Source organism: Callithrix jacchus, chromosome 15 (genome assembly GCF_049354715.1).
Source record: "Callithrix jacchus isolate 240 chromosome 15, calJac240_pri, whole genome shotgun sequence".
Taxonomy (NCBI): domain Eukaryota; kingdom Metazoa; phylum Chordata; class Mammalia; order Primates; family Cebidae; genus Callithrix; species Callithrix jacchus.
The window spans coordinates 27,536,229-27,548,419 of record NC_133516.1 but is presented as its reverse complement, the minus strand read 5'-3'; the positions used below and the strand labels follow the sequence as shown (position 1 = coordinate 27,548,419).

Below are 12,191 nucleotides of genomic sequence, written 5' to 3'. Positions count from 1 at the left end.
CTTGTATAATTGTACATTATTTATTGCAGCACATTTGGTCTTATAGACTGACCTGTGCTCCAGACATTGGCCCTATAGTGTGACCATAGGCTAATTACTAAATCCCTCTTAAGCTGCAGAGTTCTTAATTATAAAATGGGGATAATGATAGTAATAAATACTGCATCGGGTTACTGGAAAGAATTAACTGAGAGTGTAAAGGTAAAGCACTTAGCGCAGTGTTAGTGCTTTAAATACATTATAAAAATAAGGATTAGTTAGTTGATTTTTTTTTTAATTGTGCAATAAGGCTGGGCATGGTGGCTCACGCCTGCAATCCCAGCACTTTGGGACATCAAGGCGGGTGGATCACCTGAGGTCAGGAGTTTGAGACCACCCTGGCCAACATGGTGAAACCTTGTCTATAAAATAAAAATAAAAAATTGTGCAATAAAAGCCAAGCTGGTATAAAAAGTACTGTAAGCATATAACATTTCTATGCAGACAGAAAAATGCAGAGCCTCCATTTAGTTACACTGGGAAAAGAAAGAGATATGAGTGGATATATAAATAGCAAGATTCTAAGGAACATGCAGATACTTTTACATCATTTTCCTGTTGAAGGATTTATTATACAAAGATCAATTTGCTATGGTATGTTTGACGCCAATTCTCAAGTTGAAATTTGATCCCCACTGTTGGAGGAGGAGCCTGCTGGGACAAGTTGGGTCATGGAGTGTGGTGGGTATGACCTCTCATGAAAGGCTTGGTGCCATTCTTGTGGCAGTGAATTCTCTTATTTCCCAAGAGAACTAGTTATTGGAGAGCATAGCACCTCCCCATGTCTGTCTGTCTGTCTGTCCGCCCCTCTCTCTCTCTCTCTCTTTCCTCTCTCACTATATAATCCCTGCATGCCTCTTCCCCTTTATCTTCTGCCATGCTGCTTTCACTCATGGCAGAAGTATTCTCTCTCTCTCGCTCTCTCTCTCGCTTTCCTCTCTCACCATATAATCCCTGCATGCCTGTTCCCCTTTGTCTTCTGCCATGAGTGGAAGCAGCATGAGGCTCTCACCAGAAGCCGAGTAGATGCTGGTGCCATGCTTCTTGTATGACCTGCAGAACTGTGAGCCAAGTGAAACTCTTTTCTTCATAAATTACCCAGCCTCAAGTATTCCTTTATAGCAACACAAACAGACTAAGACAAAGATTCAACAAATTTTTAATTACCTTCATCATCTGTTGCCTAGCCCACTGCAATAGCTCCTAATCCTGGTCTAACCCCAATAGTTTTTATTTCATTTAGCTACCTGAGGAATCCTTTTAATTATGTATCCGATCGTGCACTTCCTATTTATTTTAAAAAAGAACTCTTCCAATAATGTTATAACATATTTAAAACAAAATCTTCACCAGGGCCTATATGACCTGGCCCTAGGGTATAGCTCCAACTTCCCTTGCTACCAGCCCCTTTTCCTGGAAAACTCCACCCTCAATGGGTCTTCTGCTGTTCCCCAAACATTGTGGAGTGTGCACCCACCTCAGGGCCTATGCCAGTGCTGTTCCTCTGCCTGTAAGATTATTCTCTTGGACAGTCTCATGGTTCACTCTCATTTTACTTAGTACCTCCAAAGTTCACCTCCTGAGAGGTCTTTCGTGACCCACCACATAAAATAGCACCCCTCTACTTTTTTCCGTCCCTTTACATTGCCTTCTTTTTGTTCATAGCATTTATTACCTCTGGAATAATTTCTAGAAGTGTACTTGCTTTTAATTGTATATCCCCCTGCCTGAGAATCAGAAGCTCCACAAGAGCCAGGACACTGCCTTGTATTCAAGTAGACCAACAGTGTCTTGAAGAGTGCTGGGCATACTGTTACTACAGGTATTCAATTATTTGTTGTTGTTAATAACCTTAGAGAGAGAGGAAGACCTTTCTTACTACAACTCACAATTCAGAAGCCATTAAAGAAGAAAAAGAACCCAGGTGCAGTGGCTCATGCCTGTAATCTCAGCACTTTGGGAGGCCGAGGCAGGCAGATCACTTGAGGTTGGGAGTTCGAGACCAGCCTGGGCAACATGGTGAAACCCCATCTCTACTAAAAACATAAAAACTAGCCAGGCGTGGTGGCATGTGCCTGTAATACCAGTTACTTTGTGAAGCTGAGGCTAGAGAATCACTTGAACCGGGAGGCAGAATTTGCAGTGAGCCAAGATCGCGCCATTATGCTCCAGCCTGGGCGATAGAGGGAGGCTCCATCTCAAGAATTAAAAAAAAGAAGAAAAAGAAAAGAAACAAATTCGCCATGTAAAACAAAACTTTAGCATAGGAAAAAAAACTTAAGTCCAAAGACAAATGGAAAATCTAGAGAAAAATCTGGAATCCATATCATGGAAAAAAGGCTAACTTCTCTATTTATAAAGAATACCCACAAATGAGTAAGAAAAAGTCAAGCTAATTTTTTAAATGGGAGAAAAAAGCTTAAATGGGCATTTCAACAGAGAGGTTACAGATATACTGAATAAACATATGAAAGATATTCAGATGTCAATAGAAATAAACACAGAATGAGATAATACTATAGATACTTGAGAATGGCTAAAATTTTAAAAATTGACAATTTCAGGTAAGTATAAGGAAGTGGAGCAACTGGAACTTCCATATACTACTGAGATAATCACTTTGGGAAACTGTTAGGCAGAATATACTAAATCTACTAAATCTAAATATACATATATTCTATGATCCAGCAATTCTCCTGGATACATATACAACAGAAATTATTTCAAAAGACACAAGAAAAGATGTTCACAGCAACATTATTCCTATGGTTGAAAAGTTGAAATAATCCAAATGTCTATCAACGGTAGACTGGAAAATGTGTAGTATATTAACACAATAATATGTTATACAGTAATGGAAATAAAATACTACTACACATAATAATGTGAGTGAATCGCAGAAACTTAATACTAAAAGATACCAGAAACAAAAGATACACAATAAAACATTATTTGTAGAGGTTCCAAAACAAGCAATACTAATGATGACAGAAATCAGAGTAACTGGCATTCCAGGGGACAGGGTTTGGTACTTACTGACCAGAAATCTTGATCTGGTTAGTGGTTACACAGGTATATAAATATATACAAATTCATTCAATCCTACTGAAAAACTGTTTATTAAGCACTACTCTGTGCCAGGCATTGAGCTGGGGAATACAGCTGCAAACATGATTAACACATGGACTTTGCTAGCAAAGAACTCAAAAACTGGCAGAAGCCTAGGGAATTTCCCTAAGTTCAAGAGATCAACATCACATAGAAAAATTATGCCTTTCCCCAAAATGTTGTAGGTTCCTGTTATCACAGAAAGAGTAGATTAAGCCAGCAGAAGTTAATCTTTAATTTACTTACCCATCATAGTAAATGTCTTCCCTGAGCCAGTCTGTCCACTGTAAAAAATAATGTTTCACATGTTATTTTTATACATAAAATTAAGACTACTCCCATTATTATACAGTCTACTAGTGTATAAGTTTTCTCCACAAAAAGTTAGCTTATTTTCATTCCATTTTTAAATTCTATTAGATAAAAAAATGAATGATCCTTTTTCTCCAATCTCCCTACAATGAGCTAATTGCTGTTAATTGATAAATGTTTCTATATTACACAAACATAGCCATCAGAGTTTTCATTTAATTTTTAGTTACAAAAATTGGGATGATGCTCCTCATACTGCTTTGCAACCTGTTTTTCCCTTAATTTTATCTCAGATATCTTTCTAGAAGAGCAAAAAGAGGTCTGCCTCGTTATTTTAAATAGCTACATAATATTCCGGGTTTGGGATCATGTAGCATCTTGTAGCACCATAATTTATTTAATCAAAATCAAATGAACTTTTGTTTCCAATTTTTGCTATGCTAAGTAATACAGCATTTCCTTTCCTAAACTGTCTTTAAGAGATACTAAAATGTCTTCATTAAATATGAAGCAATAAAAAGTCTTATGCTATAGGCTTTTGTGCAGTGTCGTATTTCCTGTTACCCACTTAACAGAAATAAGAGTAACAAAAAACTAAAAGCAAAAACTTGAAACTGGGCATAACGGTATGTGCCTATAGTTCCAGCCACTGAGGAGAGTGAGGTAGGAAGATGGCTTGAGCCCAGGAGTTCCAGGCTGTGGCACACTATAATCACAGCTGTGGATAGCCATTGCACTCCAGGACTGGGTAGCATAACAAGACCCCATATTAAAAAAAAAAAAAGTTGTATTTTAAAGCTATCAATCAGGATGTCAAATGACTTTAGCTTAGTTCACATCAAAAATAGAAAATTTTGGATTTACTTTTTCGTTAAATGCCTCCCAAAACTAGAAAACAGTATGCTATAGTTTTTTATCTCCTTCTGGAAGAAGAGGGAAAAAAGTTCTTTAGTAACTCAGAATGAGAAATGGGTATCTTTGAATCCCCTACAAATAGGGCAATCCTATATATTATTCTCCAAACAGGTACTTGAGAGTGAAGAGGACACTATTTAATAAAGACTCGACAATTGGTGTTGTCCTCAGTAAAACAGACAGTGTACCCACCCTGCCAGTAACTCAAACACTGATTTCTCTCCAAGTGTTTCCTCATTCTACCCACAACTAACAAAAGCAACTGTCTTTTTATTTATTTTTGGGGTGGAGTCCTGCTGTGTTGCCCAGGCTAAAGTGCAGTGGTGCAATCTCGGCTCACTACAACCTCTGCCTCCCGGTTCAAGCGATTCTCCTGCATCAGCCTCCCGAGTAGCTGGGACTATAGGCGTGCACCACCATGCCCAGCTAATTTTTGTATTTTTAGTAGAGACAGAGTTTCACCATGTTGGCCAGGCTGGTCTCGAACTCCTGACCTCAAGTGATCCACGCACCTCAACCTCCCAAAGTGCTGAGATTACAGGCACGAGCCACCATGCCTAGTCCTTTTTTGGGGCGGGGGGATGGAGTCTGCTCACCCAGGCTGAAGTGCAGTGGCATGATCTCGGGCTCTGCCTCCTGGGTTCAAGTGATTCTCCGGCCTCACCCTCCCTAGTAGCTGAGACTATAGGCGAGCACTACCACACTTGCCTAATTTTTTTGTATTTTTAGTAGAGACAGGGTTTCACTATGTTGGCCTTGCTGGTCTTGAACTCCCCGCCTTCAGTGATCCACCTGCCTCAGCCTCCCAAAGTCCTAGGATTACAGGCGTGAGCCATTGCACCCAGCCAGCCAAATCTTTCTTACAAAAAAATTTAATATACACAGTTAGACAGATACTCTGCTCTACACTACCCCTCTACCTTGGGTAATCTCTTCTACCTTGATAGCCAAGTGGGACCAATCTAATCATGTGAGTCCCTAAAATCAGAAAATCTTTTTTAGCTGCTGTCAGAGGGAGATGTGACTAAAGAAGAGTCAAAGAGTTACATGTTGTTGCTTCTGAAGATAAAGAGGGCGCTGTAAGCTGAGTAACATGGGTGGCCTCTAGAAGCTGAAAAAGGCAAAGAAACGAATTTTCCAGAAAGGAACACACCTGCCAAAAGAAATGCATCCCTGCTCTTGATTTTAGCCAATGAGACCCATGTTAAACTTTTCACGTATACAGAACTGTAAGATAATACATTTGTGTTGTTTTAAGCAGCAAAGTTTGTGGTAATTTGTTACAACAGCAACAGGAAAATAACGTACTATGTATAAAGACATCGTCAACAACTTACTATGCAAAGATGGTACCATTATAACCGCTCATGCAAGACTCCACAATGCTTTTAGCCACAGTTGAGAATACAGACTCCTACAAACATAAGCACCAAAAATGTTAACATTTCACAAAAATGAAAACATTTTTCCTAAATTACACTCTACAGTGTAATAGCAAAAATTGCTCAGTAATAATAACATGGATTAACATCCACTACAGAAAAAAGGCTAACCTATCTAAGATGATAACATAATTACATCTATTAATCTTTTGTAGATTTAAAGCACACAAAATTAAACTTTATACAGAATTTTGTATAGCATATTGTATGTAGACATTGTACTGGTATTAGCATAAATAAATGGCAGTGTATCTTCTTCAGTGATTTTTCTCATAAGTTTGCACTGAATAGTCAATACTTCCATTTTATTTTCATTTTTAGCTATAAGTAGATGCTGTCTTATTAAGAATGCAAGAACTCCCAAATCTATATTGTCTATTTTTATTTTTATTTATTTATTTGAGATAGAGTCTTGATGTGTTACCAGGCTGGAGTGCAGTGGCGCCATCTCAGTTCCCTGCAACCTCCTCTGCCTGCCTGGTTCAAGAGATTCTCCTGCCTTAGCCTCCCGAGTAGCTGGGATTACAGGCATGTGCCACCACGCCCAGCTAACTTTTCTGTTTTTAGTAGAGAGGGGGGTTTCACCATATTGGCCAGGATGGTCTCGATCTCCTGACCTTGTGATCCACCTTCTGAAGTGCTGGGATTACAGGCATGAGCCACCGCGCCTGGCCTATTTATTTATTTAGAGACACAGTTTCGCTCTGTCACCCAGGCTAGTGTATAAAAAAAAGAATGGGAAATATCTCATTAATAATTTACTTTACTTTGATTACATGTTCAAATATTTTTTATATATTGGGTTAATTAAAATATATTATTAAGGCTGGGCACGGTAGCTCACGCCTGTAATCCCAGCACTTGGGAGGCTGAGGCAGGTGGATCACCTGAGGTCAGAAGTTCAAGACCAGCCTGGACAACATGGTAAAACCTGGTCTCTACTAAAAATACAAAAATTAGATAGGTGGCAGGGTAATCCCAGCTACTTGGGAGGCTAAGGCAGGATAATTGCTTGAACCTTGGAGGAGGAGGTTGCAGTGAGCCGAGATCATGCCACTGCATTCCAACCTGGGTGACAGAGCAAGACTCAATCTCTCACTCTATATATATAGATAGATAGATGGATAGATATAGATATACACACACATACATACATATAAAAATGAATTTTACTTGTTCCTTTTCACTTTTTTTTTTTGAGATGGAGTTTCGCTTTTGTTACCCAGGCTGGAGTGCAATGGCGCGATCTCGGCTCACCGCAACCTCCGCATCCTGGGTTCAGGCAATTCTCCTGCCTCAGCCTCCAGAATAGCTGGGATTACAGGCATGTGCCACCATGCCCAGCTAATTTTTTGTATTTTTAGTAGAGATGGGGTTTCACCATGTTGACCAGGATGGTCTCAATCTCTTGACCTCGTGATCCACCCGCCTCGGCCTCCCTAAGTGCTGGGATTACAGGCTTGAGCCACCGTGCCCGGCCTCCTTTTCACCTTTTTAAAAAGTATGGGTACTGGCTGGGCGTGGTGGCTTACATCTGTAATCCCAGCACTTTGGGAGGCTGAGGCGGGTGGATCATCTGAGTTTACGAGTTCAAGACCAGCCTGGCCAACATGGTAAAATCATGTTTCTACTTAAAATATAAAAATTATCCAGGGGTGGTGGTGCACATCTGTAGTCCCAGCTACTCGGGGGCTGAGACAGGAGAAACTCTTGAACCCAGGAGGTGGAGGTTGCAGTGAGCCAAGATCAAGCCACTGCACTCCAGCCTGGGCGACAAGACCTAGACTCTGTCTCTAAATAAATAAATAAAACATGGGTTCTAGAAAATTTAAAATTATATATCTGATTCATTTTATATTTCTATTGGCAAGCAATGCCCTGGATAAAAAAAGATCCAAAGACCTAAATGTTGGCCCAAAAACATCCATATGTATAAGGGAATACTAAAGATCTGTGATGGGCTGGGTGCAGTGGCTCACCCCTCTAATCTCAGCACTTTGGGAGGCTAAGGTGGGAGGATTGCTTTAGGACAGGAGATTGAGACCAGCCCAGGTAACACAGCAAGACTCCATCTCTACAAAAAATTTAAAACTTAGCTGGGCATAACTGAGATTTATCCTGGAATGAAAAAAAAATTAGCCAAGCATAGTGGCACATGCCTGTAACGACAGTTACTTAGGAGGCTAAGCAGGAGGACCACTTATGCACTCCAGACTCGGCGACAAAGCAAGACTCCATCTCTTAAAAAAAAAAAAGATCTGTGCTGTTCAGTTTAGTAGCCATTACCTATATGTAGCTATTTAGATTTAAATTAATTAAACAAAACTTAAAAGTCAGTTCCTCATACACACTAGCCATATGAAAAGTGCTCAGCAGCCACGTGTGGCTTGTGCATCTGAGGCACTGAATTTTAAATCTGATTTAATTCTAATTAAACTTATATAGTCACATGTAGCTAGAGGCTATTGTAACAGACAGGATAGATAGAGAACATTTCCATGACTGCAGAAAGTTCTATTGGATAGCACTAACTAGGTCTTAAGTTGATCTTAATTAGAAAAGCAGTTGTTGACATCATGGTAATCCTAATTCCTTAGATTAGGTAGTTCAATGGTACTTCTTAATCATCCACCGGCTCCAAAAAGTACATCTTCACTAACCTCCAGTGCCTGAGATGCACAAGCCACATGTTGCTGTTGAGCACTTTTAATATGGTTAGTGTGTATGAGGAACTGACTTTCCAGTTTTATTTAATTAAGTTAAATCAAAATAGCCACATATAACTTATGGCTACTACACTCAACATCACACACTTTTTTTTTTAAGAGATGGAGTATTGCTCTGTCGCTGAGGCTGGAGTACAGTGGCACCATCATAGCTTACTGTAGCCTCAAACTCCTGGGCTCAAGTGATCCTCCTGCCTTAGCCTCCCAAGTAGCTGGGATTATAGGCATGGGTCACTATTGCCCATAATTTCCTGTCACTTAGCAGGAAAAAAAAAAAGGAGCTTTGGTCATTCTGCTACAAAGTTTGATGAAAAAGGAAGAAACTATTTAACAAAATTAGATTTATAATATTTATGGAATGTTTGAGTTTCCTTATATGAGATGGATGAAACTAAAAGGAGACCAGCCCAGAAATGAAATTCTTAAGAGTTAATGAAAAAGTTAATTCCTAAGAGTTAATATGTTCCAGGTAAAAAGTTAAGTTTCCAGCCGGGCGGTGGCTCATGCCTGTAATCCCGGTACTTTGGGAGGCCGAGATGGGCAAATCATGAAATCAGGAGATCAAGACCAAACTGGCCAACATGGTGAAACCCCATCTCTACTAAAAATACAAAAATTAGCTGGGCATGGTGGCACACACCTGTGGTTCTAGCCACTCGGCAGTCTGAGGCAGGAGAATCACTGGAACCCGGAGATGGAGGTTGCAGTGAGCCAAGATCGCACCACTATTCTAGCCTGTCAACACAGCAAGACTCCATCTCAAAGAAAAAAAAGCAAGTTAAGTTGCCAATTATCATTACCTGAGTGGTATCCACATCTGCAACATGATCAAACGTAAAAATCTTGGGCTCAGGGTTGGAGTGCAGCCGGAGACTCGTGGAAGAGAGCACAGATAAGCATAAGTTCTGCTCTCCATCAGCCGATCCAGATCTCTCTGCAGGAGGACGAATTCGCACAAAAACTTTGACGGCATCACCTTCATTACTAAAGACAAAAAAAAAAAAAAAGTAACAGCTAAGTTTATTGAAGAAAGAAAACTGAAAAAGGATCCAAGTCTAATATTGCCTATAATGTTCCTATAATGAGTTTCTCCAACAAAGCCCAAGAAATACCCCATATAAATTTATCTTTTTTTTTTTGAGATGGAGTTACACTTTTGTTGTCCAGGCTGGAGTACAATGGTGTGGTCTCAGCTCACTGCAACCTCTGCCTCCTGGGTTCAAGTGATTCACCTGCCTCAGCCTCCCCATTAGCTGGGATTATGGGAACCTGCCATCATACTCAGCTAATTTTTGTATTTTTAGTAGAGATGGGGTTTTATCATGTTGTCCAGGCTAGTCTCCAACTCCTGACCTCAGGTTATCTGCCCACCTTGGCCTCCCAAAGTGCTGGGATGACAGGCATGAGCCCCCACGCCAGGCCAAATTTACCTCTTTTTAAAGAGTCTCACATGACCCATACCCTTTATTGATTTACTTCACAATAGGCACCTTCACAACCCTTTACTTGAACTCAAAGGGAGTGTGAGATCATTTCATGGAGTTCCAAGTACTGCTTATCTCTCACTTCCCTCTTACTAGCCATAAGAAAGAAATCATTCCAGAGAAGAATTATGCTATTGATTCCATCAAGAATTATGCTATTGATTCCAGCATTTATTTGCCTGCAAAGTGAGAAGGCTATGTGATTTTCTCAAATTTCCAGCTGGTTGAGGACTAAGTTAAATTTTGAAATAAGTATTTTTTACTATGCTAAATGGTTGTTTTAAAAATATTCCATCCCTACTTCTTTTGGAGATCATCAAGAATATTTTTCTTACCTTGACTGGTTAGACTGACCATCTGTCACACTGCGTAACTCAGCTAGAAAAAAAAAAAAAGTCATTAAAGATCATTTAAGTTGACATATGGAAATCTCATTCTTCTCTCACATGCTCCTGGGTTGCCTACATTCAGCCTCCTCAGATCCCTGACATCAACAATGTGATGCTCCATGGCCCAGGCCTTGATCCTATTCTCATTCTATCCCAACCCATTATACCATGATACCTAGTCTCCTAGGAGATTAGGAGACGGTCAAATGTCGCCCAGGTCATTGTGCACAGGGGGCTTGCCAAAACATGATCACAGTGAAAAAATTCTGTCCTTCAACACATGCATAGTAAGGGAAATAAATCAATGTGGAGTGGCTTAGACTAAGGGCCTACCTGCACACTGGGAGAATGGGGTGGAGCCACCTGGAATTTCTGACTTGGGCAGGGGGAGAAGCCTGGCCTCTTCAGCTGGTGTGTTGTGGCCTGGTATTCAATCTGTGAGGTGGGAGCCTTTTGGCAGGACCCCCTTTTTTTCATTGAGAGTTTTCTTTTAATAAATTCTGCTCTTCTCACCTTTCAATGTGTCCATGTGCCTAATTTTTCCTGTTCATGCTACAAGAACCTGGATTTTAGCAGAGCTAAGGAGCAAAAAATCCAGCATCATTTTGGTGGCCTGTATGGGGACATGAGTAAGGTGAGCAAAATGTGGACCAAAAAATATTTTTCCCATGTTTCTGAGCCTTCCTGCCCTCGGACTTCTTCTGAGGGTAGAGAAAACTGCATACCCCTCTACCCACCATCACTTTCAGGGGTGGGGAATGTGGCCCTTTTTCCAACCCAGCCTTTTCTGTGGCATTTTCCTTCTTTTTTTGGAGACTGTAATGGCACCTATCTTTTTACAATATTGGGGGTGTTCTACTCTCAACCCAACGGCTTCAGGCACACGTGTAGGATAGACAGCAAGTAGCAGCTCCTTGCACCTCTCCCCACCAGGGTGGGGCCAGGACGCATAGCCCAAGGACCCTGCTTGGCTGATGGCTAGCATTTCCCACTACATGCCCAAAGAGTCTTCCCCTCCCCTAGCCAAGGGGCCCAGCTAGGTCTGATCCCCCAGGAAGAAACAGCGATTATAGATTTCTCTCCTGTTGGAGAAACCTATTTGCATAAGAATAAGAGGTTCTTCCTTCAGGCATCTTCCCAGCCCGGCAGTGAAGCTTTTTTTTTCTTTTTTTCCACCAGGAGTTAACATTCTTTTTTTTCTTTTTTTCCTTTTTCAACCGGGGTTAACTTTCCATTTTTTTTTTCTTTTTCTTTTTTTTTTCCACCAGGGGTTAACTTTTACATCTTCTTTTTTTTTTTCCTCTTAGAAGATGAAGGTTTCAATTATGAAAAAAGAATCTATGAGGTTGGGCTTAAGCTACAGCCAATCTGGTGTAATCTGCCACGTCTTTCTGTATGGTTCTGTCAAAAAGAGGGGTACCTTAGGATGGGATCCTAGCCTAGGACTCCATAGGTCCGCTGTTCAAACCAGCTAGCAGACTGGTCAATGGCAAACTTTGCTGCAGGCCTCCATCTTGTTTTACGTCCTGGAAAGCGTGGCCTGTAACCACGTGCCCGGTGCTTTGTTTTAGACTCTGCCATTTTATAATGCAGCCTAGGTTCAATCCTGGCTTGAAGATTAAAGCCTTTCTGGTTTGATATCTGTGTGACTTTTGCCATTTGTTGATTCTCTTCCCCTCCATGAATCACCTTGAATTTTCCTTTCTCTGAGTACCTTTGGTAAAGTTTGGAAGGCAGAAATGCTGGCCACTTGGCATAGCTAATGTTGGGTAATAA

At 40.6% G+C, this 12,191-nt stretch overlaps 1 protein-coding gene across 4 annotated transcripts in view; it reads right to left on the bottom strand.

The window, feature by feature from the left end:
• Nucleotides 1–12,191, bottom strand: part of KIF15 (kinesin family member 15) — a 78,416-nt gene that overhangs the window by 57,735 nt on the left and 8,490 nt on the right. For all 4 annotated transcript variants that reach the window (XM_054245544.2, XM_002807575.7, XM_054245545.2 and 1 more), the window contains exons 2-5: nucleotides 10,362–10,404; nucleotides 9,343–9,526; nucleotides 5,712–5,788; nucleotides 3,394–3,431 (exon numbers count right to left, since the gene is read on the bottom strand). In XM_054245544.2, coding sequence (XP_054101519.1) covers nucleotides 3,394–3,431; nucleotides 5,712–5,788; nucleotides 9,343–9,526; nucleotides 10,362–10,404 — 342 coding nt within the window. The remainder of the gene's footprint in view (nucleotides 1–3,393; nucleotides 3,432–5,711; nucleotides 5,789–9,342; nucleotides 9,527–10,361; nucleotides 10,405–12,191) is intronic.